General features: G+C 38.5%; 2 protein-coding genes across 12 annotated transcripts in view; one reads left to right on the top strand and one right to left on the bottom strand.

Moving 5' to 3' along the window:
- Positions 1 to 6,601, bottom strand: part of ZUP1 (zinc finger containing ubiquitin peptidase 1) — a 58,515-nt gene extending 51,914 nt beyond the window's left edge. For 5 of the 9 annotated variants that reach the window (XR_014248699.1, XR_014248700.1, XR_014248701.1 and 2 more), the window contains exons 1-3: positions 6,221 to 6,590; positions 4,413 to 4,988; positions 1,844 to 1,954 (exon numbers count right to left, since the gene is read on the bottom strand). Coding sequence is in view for 6 of the 9 variants with exons in the window: in XM_082406180.1 (XP_082262306.1) it covers positions 1,844 to 1,954; positions 4,413 to 4,988; positions 6,221 to 6,236 (703 nt within the window). In the remaining 3 variants the exon portion in view is untranslated. Of the gene's footprint in view, positions 1 to 1,843; positions 1,955 to 4,412; positions 4,989 to 6,220 lie in introns of all 9 variants that reach the window. The other 4 variants (XM_082406183.1, XM_082406181.1, XM_082406182.1 and 1 more) reach the window with 4 other exon arrangements.
- Positions 6,602 to 6,767: 166 nt separating this feature from the next.
- The window catches only part of KPNA5 (karyopherin subunit alpha 5), a 55,764-nt gene continuing 49,362 nt past the window's right edge, over positions 6,768 to 13,169 (top strand). For all 3 annotated transcript variants that reach the window (XM_082406195.1, XM_082406193.1, XM_082406194.1), the window contains exon 1: positions 6,768 to 7,839. The gene's annotated coding sequence lies outside the window, so the exon portion shown is untranslated. The remainder of the gene's footprint in view (positions 7,840 to 13,169) is intronic.

The following is a 13,169-nucleotide window of genomic DNA, read 5'->3' as shown; positions in this document are numbered from 1 at the left end:
AGGCTGTGACAGGCACTTCTCATTAATTGTCTCATTTGGATCCTCATAACAACCTTAGGAAGTTAGGTATTATTATCTCCAAAGGAAACCAGAACTTAGAGAAATTAAGTAGCACCCTTGAGTAGTGCCCCTCATTAACACAAATAAGGCAGATTGGTTTTCAAAAGAAATACTAGGGGGGGAAAAGGAAATAATAAAGAGGGTAAAAACATAAGTTTGCAAAGTACAGATATTAGATCGTAACTTAATTACAGTCTGACCCCCAAGCAAGTAGTACAACTATGGAACATCTTGCCCTTTTTCCTCTCTACCCAGTGTCCCACAGATCCATTAGTGAGTGTCTTCTGGCCAGCATCTCCTTGACTTCCCAATTTGATGGTTTAATTATGTATTTGAATATTCTTTCTCTCCTTTCAAATCTCTCAGCCTCTGCTACACCTTCCTAATTGGTCCCTACTTCCACTGGTAGAAATATGCAATTCAAAACTGATTCTTAGCATACTTCTGAAGCTGTCAACAGTGATTCACTCAGACCATATCTTTCTCTCATTACCCACTACAGGATTACAGAATAATTTATGTACCCATACAAAGCTTATCATAAACAAAGTAAGAACTATCAGACTCTCAACTTCAGAGATTTATTCTTCCACAGTAATTAGTAAAGAACCACCACAGTAGAGAACTGTTCCATCTTTACTCCAGTAACTCTCATGTTCGTATTAGGCTGAGTGAGCAGGTAATGCTATCCCTGGACATCACTAAGTGGTACTAGGATCACTGATAATGAACACTAAAAACCCCTGCATTAACAGGAGATGTCTATGTACCTTAAGAAACTGAAATCCAGTAGAACACAATTGGTTTCTCTTTAGGTCTACATTACATTTTGTTTCAATGGAATTGTGAAAATCATATAGGATCTTTCCACTTCTAAGGCACCCCCATGATTAATTAATCAATGCCACTATTTAAAAAAAATAGGGGACAGAGGAAAACTTTAGTATCTCTTATAAAACTAGTAGGTGGTAATAAAGAAACTAGAAGAGTACCTGAAAATGCACTTGAAAAACTTTTAAGTCTCATAGTTCATATTCTTTTTAAAATTATATGTGCCATATGGCAGCTTCCTAGTTCATAAACAATTTTTACTGACAAGATGCTAAATTCAACTACTTCCAGCTGCTGAAAGAATCCTCAACTTATAAATCAAAAAGATTTTTTAAATTGTACAATATTTCACTGTCTAGATTCTAAATACTGATGTTCTAGGTCAAAACCCTGCATTCACACCCCTAGTTCAGTTGTTGGTCACAATAGTTCATCCTTTATAACTTTTCTGTGAGAAAACTTCTTAAAAAAGTTGGGCTTCCCTGGTGGCGCGGTGGTTAAGAATCCGCCTGCCAGTGCAGGGAACAGGGGTTCGAGCCCTGGTCCGGGAAGATCCCACATGCCGTGAAGCAACTAAGCCCGTGTGACACAACTACTGAGCCTGTGCTCTAGAGCCCACGAGCCACAACTACTGAAGCCCGCGCGCCTAGAGCCTGTGCTCTGCAACAAGAGAAGCCCCCTCAATGAGAAGCCCGCGCACCGCAACGAGGAGTAGCCCCTGCTCTCCGCAACTAGAGAAAGCCCGCATGCAGCAACGAAGACCCATCCAAAAATAAAATAAATAAATTAAAAAAAAAAAAAACAGCTGAAGCGTTATTAGAATTTTTTAAGGGACAGATTTATTTTTAACCAGTGTGGCTTTTTTTTCCCTCTATAACACTAATCTAAAAAGTAGATAGTATCCTAGGAAATAGAAATTAAATCATGACATTCTTATCTTTAATAGGCATACCTTGTCCAAAGCTGCTTTCTTCCAAATGCAAGTCAACATGTTCCTGGAGAATATGGTAATTTGTACAGATGAGCCCACATATAGGGCAGTCATAGAGTGGTTGATTACAATCTGTATTAGAGATATAATTTAGTTGGTTTGATTTTTAAAACCTTTAAAATTTTCACCCCAAGTCAAAGACTCTACTACCCACTAACTTTATTAAATAAGTAAAAGCTCTTTGTAGTTGGATTTAAAGCAATTTTTCTACTTCTAGGGTCAAGATGAAAGCCTGAGCATAAGCACAAACTTCTTACAATAAAATAAAATATTAATAATAAACATTTAGCTCTGTAGTCAAAACAAGAAAAGAAAAGTAAAAAGGAAAATCAAATGGTAAGTAGAGGCCAGTTCAGATATGGACTTTGGTGGCTGGATTCTCAGTACCCTCCAAACTGCGTGGTGACGTGCAGAATTCAAGCATTCAGCAAAAAAGCAGGACACTGGGATCAAATGCCCTAGTTGGGAGCACGCCCAAGACAGAAGAAATGGTACCTCTACAAGACCAAGACCTGGCTGATACTGGGTACAGAAAATGTTATTATGTTATTAGGGAACTGCAAATTAAAACAAGATAACACTACACATATATTAGAATGACCAAAATCTGGACCACTGACAACACAAAATGCTGGCAAGGATGTGAGCAAGAGGAACTCTCATTCACTGCTGGTGGGAATGCAAAATGGTACAACCACTTTGGAAGGGTTTGGCAGTTTCTTACAAAACTAAACACACTGTTACCATATGATCCAGAATCATGAATTCCCTTGTATTTACCCAAATGAATTGAAAATTTTTGTCCACACAAAAACCAGTACATGGACATTTATAGCAGCTTTATTCATAATTGCCAAAACTTGGAAGCAACCAAGATGTCCTTCAGTAGGTCAGATAAATAAACTGTGGTACATCCAAAGGAATATTATTCAACGCTAAAAAAAAAAAGAATGAGCTATCAAGCCATAAAAAGACATGGAGGAATCTTAAATGTACATTACTTAGTGAAATAAACCAATCAGAAAAAGCTACATACTGTATGATTCCAATTATATGACATTCTGGAAAAGGCAAAAATATGGATAGTAAAAAGATCAGTGGTTGCCAGTGGCCAGGGGGAGGGAAGGATGAATAGGTGGAGCACAGAGGATTTTTAGGGCAGTGTGACTATTCTGTCTGATACTAAATACTAAATGGTGGGTTCATGTCATTATACATTCGTCAAAACCTGTAGAATATACAACATCCAGAGTGAACCCTAATGTAAACTATGGACTTTGAGTGATATTAATGTGTCAATGTAGATTCACTGATTTTAACAAACGTATCACTTGGTATGGGTTGTTGAATAATGGAGGAGGTTGTGAGGCTAAGGGGACGGGGGTATATGGGTACTCTCTGTACTTTCTACTCAGTTTTGCTGTGAACCTGAAACTTCCCTAAAAAACAGCATTTATTAAATTTCAAAAAATGAATCTACGCACTCTCCTTAACCTTTTATAGAAATTAACTCAAATGAATCAGACTTAAATGTAAAATTCAAAACTATAAACCTTCTAGAAGATAACGTGGGAAAGGTGACCTTGGGTCTGGCAAAGAGTTTTGATACAACACCAAAAGCACAACCCATGAAAGAAGAAATCAAGTAAGTTGAACTTCATTAAAAGTAAAAACTTCTGCACTGTGAAAGACACTGTTAAGAGAATGAAAAGACAAGCCTCAGACCAGGAGAAAGTATTTGCATAACACATTATCTGATAAAGGACTTGCATCCAAAATATATAAATTACTCTTAAAAACTCAATGGTATCAAAGAAATACATGATTCTAAATGTGTATGCACCAATAAAAGAGCCTCAAAATACATGAAACAAATCCTAATAGAGCTGAAAGGAAAAATAGACAAATATACAATTATAATTAGGGACTTCAACTCCCTTCCAAAAACTGGTAGAACTGCTAGACAGGAAATCAGCAAGGACATGGAAGATCTGAACACGATCAAACAACATACCCTAATTGACAAATATAGAACACTCGACCCAACAACCGCAGAATACACATTTTTTTCCCCAAGTGTCTATAGAACATGTGCTGAGATAGATCATATACCATACCTTAGGCCATAAAAGAAGTTTCAAGAAATTCAAAAGAACTTAAACCATAAAGTTTGTTCTCTGATCATAACAGAATCAAACTACAACTTGGTAACAAAATCAGAGTCCTAGGCAGTTCAGACGCCACTGGGCTGGTGGTAAATAAAAGAATGGCCTCTGCAAACTGGACTCTGAGTGTATTTCTCCTCAGAAAGTTTCTAAAACTATTTTCAATGTAGCTGAAACATTTATTATTTGCATCAAAACTCTTTTCCATTATTGTATTTTCATATTGCAATAATGGCAAATGAACAATGTTATAAACAAACTGAAAACACATTTGTAGGGATCTCATTTACAAACCAACTTTTGGGACACCACATATTAAACTGAGACTACTGCTACTTACTTATTATATAAAATGAATACTTTACCTTCTAATGGAGTGTCTAAAAGATGAGCATGCTCTGTTTTCACATGAGTTTCCATATCTTGACTACAACCTTCTATTTTTCCACAGAATGGACATTCAGGAGGACTATACATTGCTTCATAAATTGATCCTTTAATTTTAGTTCGGTCAGACTGTTTTTCCTTACTTTTCACGAATTTTCTAGATTCAGTTAAGTTCTCTGAATAAAAGCCTTTATGTTTTAAAATACCATTATTAGGCGGGCCTGGAGCTGAAATTTTCGGATGATTAGATGCACAAGCTGAATGAATACTTGAATTAACTTCCATTCTACACTGTAGGGTGCTGTCCTTCCTGCTACTTGAAGTTCCATACTGTATTGTATTAATCCTCTCAAAGTTTTTTTCTAGTTCATTTTGCTCAAAATGAGCAGTTTCAATATGAAAACACATTTCATCATAATTCACACCTGACAACTTGCAAAATGGACATGTAACTTCATTTTCCATGTGAACAATTAGGAGGTGAGCCTTCATGTCTGGTTCTGAGGTTACTGTTACACCACATATATTGCAAGATAGCATGGTACAGCAGGTAACTAGAAAAGAATACAATATTATTTTAAGTTAGAAAGTAGGAGTTGAAGAAAATACATTTTGTAAAATGATTTCGAGCAATTATATTTGTTATTTATAACTGGATTATTTAGATGAAGAAATTTTCAATGTACTTATTGTTCCTCAAATACACAAATTTATTTATAAATCTCAACCAAAATTTCACTACTGTATTTCAAGTTTATGGTTTCGATAAAACAAAGGCAATAATAATGCAAATTAAAGTAAATAATTTTTCAAAAATTTCAAAAAGTGTGTCTCTGGACTGAGGTAGAGAAAAAATAACGTTTATAAACTTGCAGGTAAAATAAGTCAAGTAAGAGAAAACAAAGAGAAGAAACCTTATCAACTGATATATCTAAATACAAAACTTTAAAATTATTAACAATGAATTGGGTAAACAAACAAATCTTTATAATAGCAGTTAACAGTTAAAAACCTTTACATATATCAAACCAATTCAAGCACCATTATTATCATTCTATATGGAGGAAACCCTGGCTCAGATATGTCACCAGCGCCAGAAAATAGTTAGCCAAAATGCTAACCCAGTCACGCTCCAGAGGCTGTACTCTCCACCCAAAAAAATAAAAGCCGAGTGAGCATAATAGAAAACAGCACTGATTCCAGAGTCAAAGAGAACTGGATTATAATCTCAGGTTTCATAATTTTAGGTGAGACATCTCACCTCTTTGAGGTTTGGTCTACAAAACGAGTTGTACTAAATCAGCAGTCATTTATGGGTTTTACGGACAAATAAAGTACTGGCTACTGACACAAAGGTGATTTTGCTAAGCAGTAATTTTCAAAAAGCAATCACCGTCACAACCTTTCTACTACAGAATACCGTTCAGCTAAAAACTATTCAGAAAACAAACAGGAAATAAAAAATAAGGAAACTATATTCAGAAAACAAACAGGAAATGAAAAATAAGGAAACTATTCCCATCATTTAAATAAATGTAGCTTTCTAAGAACTTCCAACTTTGTCCTTTTTTCCATTTCCCTTCAGATAAGTGAAAATTGTCTCTGATTTTAGATGAAAATTCTCCCAAACCCCCAGTGGAAAGAACGTCACACGCAGAGAAGTTTCTACGTTCCCCGGGCTGGGACACAGCTGGACGCAGAAGGATGCGCTTCAACTCCCCAACACTTAGATCACAACAAGGGGATGAGAGATGTACGGAGGCCGGCGAGAGGTGCCGGAGCCTACCCAAGCAAGGGTCCATGCCAGCGTCCCGGGCCAGGACAGGAAACCAGCCCCGATACTAACTGGGTCAAAGCGTTGGGCCCAGGGAACCAGGGCTGGACGGTCACTTCCTACCGGCCTGTAGAGCTGGCCACAGGCCGGCCACACTGCCCTGTGCTTGGCTTCCTCTTCGGATCCCGCGGCTGACGCCGGCTGGCTTGCGGGCAGGAGTGCGTGCGCGGCGTCGATTACCTTTCCCGGCCTAAAAGACTGAGGTAGGCCCTCTTTCTACCGAGAGACTCACGGTGAACCGAGAAGAGAACGAGGGACTCCGATAAGCTTTAGCCTCCAGAAACAAATTCAAAAAGCTCTTCTATTCCCCGGAAGGGAAGGACTCCCAGCATGCACCGCTCCACGCTAATCTGGGTTGTAGTGCATTCTGGGAGTCATAGTCTTTTTGCACCTTCCCGACAAGGTTCCAACGCCTAATTTACGAGGAGAGGGCAGGTCTTAGGGCATTACACAAATCCACAGTACCCACTATCCAGGGCCTGACTGAGTAGCACTCTATTACGTTATCAATAAAGGGCTTATAATGCCAAACTCAGAACTATGGAGGATGACAAAGACACGTTCTTGCCTCAAGGTTACAAGATAACGCTATCTTGACCCCTGAATTAAAAATATGAAACAGCTCTTGGGATTTAAAAAATACAATAGCAGAATTTTAAAAAAGACATCAATGGAGAGCTGTAGGATAACCCAAAAAATTTCTCAGAAAAGAGAACAAAAAGAACAAGAGATGGAAAACAGGAGTTTCTTCGGGGAAGGAATCGTGTTATTTATCTTACATATTCTGTGCCTAACACTACATGTAGAAAACAGTCTGTTTTCAATACTGCTTGTTCAACCCCAGGGTGGATTACAAGGCTATATATGTGTTATAATAATTTAGAGTACTTTATCTGGAGTTATTTATTTCATATATCAGTGACTACTTTTTTTGTCAAAAATCCACAGATGTTACAGAATCCAAAAATTTAAATAAATAGCTAACTGAAAAGCTTGAAACAAATGAGCAGAGAATGTAGGAAGGCAGGAAATAAAGCTCCATGAGGTTAAGATTTTTATCCGTTGTGTACACTGTTGTACCTCCAATATCAAACAATGCCTGGCACAGATTATGCCCTCCATCAATATACCACGTTGTAAAATGAACAAATGAATGGGTGGATGGATGGATGGGTGAGCAAACGAACGAATGAGTGAATGAAAGACTGAGAGCTGGCACGGAGGACTAGGGCAGTAAGACACACTCCTGCAACGGCAACCGCGCCGGGTTAAAATCCCGGAGTCCAGGCAGGAGCCGGCTCCCCCATGGGTGGGTGCGGCTGGGGCGCCCGCTTCTCTCCGCCCCCTCTGCTGGTCAGTGCCGCAGCCGCCGCCGCCGCCGCGTGCAAGGGCTTCTGGGAGGCAAGCCTTGGGGTCTCGGGTGAGGGGCGCAGGAGGCCGCCATCTTGAGTTGTGAGCCTGGTCTCTAGACTCATCGCTAGGGGCGGAGTGGTGACCCCGCTGTTAACCGCAGCAGACGCCGCAGCTGGGAACTGGAAAGTCAGAGCGCCGGATAAACGCCACATTAATAGGTAAGTAGGAGTGACACAGGACAGGTTGGGTGAGCCTCGGGTTTGGTCCCTCTGGGAGCTACTAGTTCCTGAGGCCACTATTTTGATCTACCCCTTCCTCTGCAAAGGGTTCAGGACCAGGCCAAGCTGAAAAAATCAGCTTCCCCAGAGGGAGAGAGCGGTGGCGGGGGCGTGGCAGCCGGACCTTTCTCTTGAGGAGGCGAAGTCGCGGGGAGCCCTGAGCCTCTCCGAGAGCCGGGCTGGTCCTCTGAAGGAGCTTCAGGCAGAGGATCTCTCATCCTCTCGCCGTTCTGCTCCACTGTTTCTCGGTAGTTCCTTTTTTTTGGTACATGGTCTTGTCAAACGTTGCCTGTCACTTCTGGGGCTCAGCAGTCTGTCCCGCGGCTCAGCTTATTAGAAGTTTCACCGTGTCCAGAATAAGGCAGGTTCGGTTCCAGGGGCCTACACATGTGAGGTCGCACCCTCTATACCTCCACGAGCTGCCCTCCAGCTGGATGCAGGTGCCTGGAAGGGCTCAGTCCTGACGCGGGCGAGCGTGGCTTAGATGCGTCTCTCTAGTAGTCGGCCAGCTCACTTCCAAGATGAAAATTTAATCGTGTCTCCTCGATAATGCATAAGAGATGAAAGGAATTGAAAGCTGTTAAACGGGATAGTGATACTTAGAAAGAATATGACATTGGCATTAACTCTTCGGCTTTTTGAACACATTTTTTTTAAAAAAAGCCTTGTGATTTGAGGTCTCTTAATTACAACATTCAGTGATTTATATTTTGTAAGACAGTGACTTTCCCTCTTGGTAAACAAACGGCTCTGTCCTTTAGATCTTCTGGTTGGTGCACTTTCCCCTTTGTACTGATCTTGTAATTTTACTAACAGCCACCCTAGCCCCTGGAAATGGAGGCTTTATGGAGACAAGAAATTCCGTTAGTATATATTAGAAAAAGTTCGGATTCCAGTTGTTTGCCCAACGTCAGCAGTTTTTCAAAGAGCAGAGTGAAAAATAAGCTTATGACTGAAAAAAAAATTCCTCTGGCAACTTTACAGTGTTTGAATAGCACTTATTATATTTACAATAACTTGTATGAGACAGCAGCCTTTGAAGTACAGTAGTTTTTTAAGCTATAATCCAGAGAAAGAAACAGTCCCCTTGGGTGAGGCCCCTTTAAAGATCATTTTCCTTGAACTTTACATCCCCTTTGAAGCAACTGCAGTGAGGATGCGATGTTAAATAAGAGACAAGAAGTTAGTACTACAGAAGAAAAAGGAACAAATGATGTATGAGTTGTTGGGGCTAGATTTTATTTGGTTAACATTTATATTGAAAGGTTTTAATGTCATTGCCCAGACTGATGGTATTAAGGAGTAGTGTCTGCTGTGTGTGTTGGGAGGCACAAGGTGATTCAATCAGATGTGGGGAGAAAATATTAGAACTTCTGTTTGTTTACCTTTTAAAACTACTCTGTTTTTTAAAAAAAATTCTATCTGTGAATTTATAATGGGATAGTTTATTAAGCTAGTGATACGTGTATATAAATAAACATATTGAGGATGAATTCCCAAATGTATTTTGTGTACATGGAATTCCCAAACATATTTTGTGTACATAGGATATGTGATCAAAAAGTTTTAGAGGCCAGTGGCCTAGAAGATGCCTAATGTATAGGTGGTAAGTATATTAAAGAGGTTTATTGCTGCGAACATTTCATTTTGCTAAGATATTTTATACTGTTGAACATAATTCAGCAACTAATGTTGAAGCCCAGTATGCTCTGTCGTGAACTCTGATCTCTGTTTTTCCTTTCCAAGAGCCTAAGCTTTTATTTTATTTATTTTTATTTTATTTTATTTTTTTAAAGGCATTTTTTTAATTTTTCACTTTAACCAACTTTAGGCACCATGTGGGTGCATTCTGGTTATGACTTTCTCCCTTCTTTTTAAAATTTATTTATTTATTTATTTTATTTTTGGCTGTGTTGGGTTCTTCGTTTCTGTGCGAGGGCTTTATCTAGTTGTGGCAAGCGGGGGCCACTCTTCATCTCGGTGCGCGGGCCTCTCTTGTTGCGGAGCACAGGCTCCAGACGCGCAGGCTCAGTAGTTGTGGCTCACGGGCTTAGTTGCTCCGCGGCATGTGGGATCTTCCCAGACCAGGGCTCGAACCCGTGTCCCCTGCATTGGCAGGCAGATTCTCAACCACTGCACCACCAGGGAAGCCCCCTAAGCTTTTATTAATGCGACAGAATTTTTATATATGAAGTAGAGAATAATGCTAAACATTGTTATTATTAAGAAAGTTAATAATAAAAGTTCAGAGGCACAAAGTTTTAAATCCTTGTGAAGTCCTCAGCCCATTCCATTCGACCTTTAGCTCCACCACTAATGAAATTTCTCTCAATATCTTTACCAGTGACCTAATTATCAAATCTATTGCTTCCTTCCTATGGTACTTGGCTTATTGTAGGCGCTTAAATTTGCTGGATAAATCAATGAATGAACAAATTGGGTGACCTGTTTTTAGTGCTACTACAACTGAAATACTCCTTTATCTTTTGAATTACCTTCTTTTTCATGACTCTTGTTTTCTTCTGATCCTCCTATTTATTTTTGGTTTCCTTTGCTCTTTCCATTTTCCACTGAAATGTGAATATCCTTAAGATTTCTCCTTTGGGCATCTTTCTTTTATAGCTCTAATGCTCTTGGATTATCATTCAGCACTCTTTTCCTGAGTTTTGACTCATATTTTTAACTATCCATAAATAAAAACCTTCTGTTTGTGCCTTATGTACTGTAAATTTAACACATATAAAATTAAAGTCACTGTATACCATTAGAATGGCTACAATTAACAATAACAAAATTCTAACAATCCCAAGTGTATAGCCAGGATACAGAGTAACAGGAACTCTTATATGTTGCTAATGGGAATGCAAAATGTTATAGTTACTTTGTAGTTTGGCAGTTTCTTATAAAATGCGAAGCATACGCTTGTCGTATTATTCATCAATCCTACTCCTAGATATTTACCCAAGAGAAATGAAAACTTACTTTTACACAAAAACCTGTACATGAATGTTTATAACAGATTTATTCGTAACTGCCCTAAACTGGAAACAACCTAAATGTCCTTCAGTTAATGAATGGATAAACTGTGGTATATCTGTACAATAGAATATTACTCAGTGATAAGGAGGAATAATCTATTGATACATGCCAACAATATGGATGACTTATAGATGCACTATGCTAAATGAAAGAAGCCAATTAAGACTACATACTGTTATTATTTCATGTATTTGGAATTCAGGAAAAGGCAGATCTATGGAAGTAGAAAACAAATCAGTGGTTGTCAGGTTTTAAGAGTGAGAGAAGAACTAACAGGAGCAGCATGAGGAAGTTTTGGGGGGGAGTCATGAAGCTGTTCTGTATCTTATTGTGTTGGTTATGTGCCTGTGCATTTTGTCAAATTCATAGCACTGAAAGAGTGATTTTTGCTGTATGTAAATGAAAAATAAAACAAATGAATTCATTATTTTCATCTCAAAAACATGGAGGCAAGAAAATAAAACCACCACTCTGTTCCTCCATCGGTATTCCCTATTTTGGGTTATTTTGTCGTTATACTGAAATGGCTCACACTAAAAACCATGGAGTCATCCTCAACTCCTTTTTTTTTTCTTTTAATTAATTAATTTATTTATTTTTAGCTGTGTTGGGTCTTCGTTTCTGTGCGAAGGCTTTCTCTAGTTGCGGCGAGCGGGGGCCACTCTTCATCGCGGTGCACGGGCCTCTCACTATCAGGGCCTCTCTTGCTGCGGAGCACAGGCTTCAGATGCGCAGGCTCAGTAGTTGTGGCTCACGGGCCCAGTTGCTCCGCGGCATGTGGCATCTTCCCAGACCAGGACTCGAACCCGTGTCCCCTGCATTGGCAGACAGATTCTCAACCACTGCGCCACCAGGGAAGCCAAATCAACTCCTTTTTCTTCCTTACCACATATTCCTTACATTCATTTGGCCTCTAATTCTTATTGAATTAATTTCTGAAATGTTTCTGGAATCAATCTGTCTTCTATATTTTCCAACGCAGCTACTAATTTAGTTTAGGTCTTTATCATCAAAGCTTGAAACAACCTTCACTTTAATTTTTTAAATTCTATTCCTTAGGATCAAGTCCAGATTTCTCAACCAGATTGCAGGAAGCATATGTTTTCTTACCTACCTTTCCAGCTTTATCTCCTGCCCCTTCTCCCATGCATCCTCTTGTTCAGGTACACTTGATTTCTTACTGTTCCATGTTTATGCCAGGCTTCTTCATGAATTCTGTGTTTACATATATTCCCTTTGTCTGAAATACTTGTTCCCTTCCTTTTCCCCTTTCATCCTCTTCCCTGGCAAATTCTTGCTCATCCTTTAAGACAGGATAACTGGGAAAACTTACAGAACTCCTTAAGGCACAGTTAGTTTCTGTGTCTTCTGTGCTCTCGCAGGATTTAATGCTTATGTTTTAGTGTACTTTACTACTTAAAATATAATTTGCCAGTTCGTTAATCTAGCTCTTCTACATCAGGGATGGCAGATAAATGCCCATCTCTCCTTCTCTCCTGTTTACTTCATAAGTGCTAATTGATTACAGCATTCTCTCTGGCTGTACATGGGTGTGTCATCAGAATTTATCAGAATAACATTCTAGATAGGCATTAATTATCTCTCATATTAAATTCAAATTGAAACCCTGCTTTAAACTGATTTTTTTTTATGTGTAAATGCAGGATAGGTTATAGTATTAGTAATTTTGTATTTGTTTCCAATAATACCAAAATATTAATATAATACTAAGAAGTGTTTATAATTCTTTTTCTAAAGCTATTATATATATTCAAATATACAATTTTATATTTATATAAAATATATATTTTAAATATACTTATAAAAATGTTTATATAAATGTTAATTTAAAAAACATTTATAATAAAACTACTTAAAAATAAAGTAGAAGTATTTCAGTATTTTAAAAAGAGTAATTATACTCTAGTACTGAAAACTGGTATGGCAGTCATAACTCAGGTCATGACCTGTGTGGCTTTAGTTCTTTAGGCAGTGCCTTAAGTAAATGAAAGAAGACAGACCCCAATAAATATGTGAGGTGTGCTTACTGAAGCCTGATACCATATTTTATTGAAAATAAGACAATTCATTGCTGGTTATTTCTTGATCTTTCCATAAGCTGTAATTTAGAAGTTTTTTACCCAACTATTTCATGATTAGTTCCTGAATGACAGTAATTTTAAGATGCATCTCACTTACAGAAAGTTTAAAATACCAGGGATGGGGGAGTT

This window comes from Balaenoptera borealis (assembly GCF_965194805.1).
Source record: "Balaenoptera borealis genome assembly, chromosome: 9".
NCBI lineage: Eukaryota > Metazoa > Chordata > Mammalia > Artiodactyla > Balaenopteridae > Balaenoptera > Balaenoptera borealis.
This window is presented reverse-complemented; position numbering and strand designations above follow the sequence as displayed.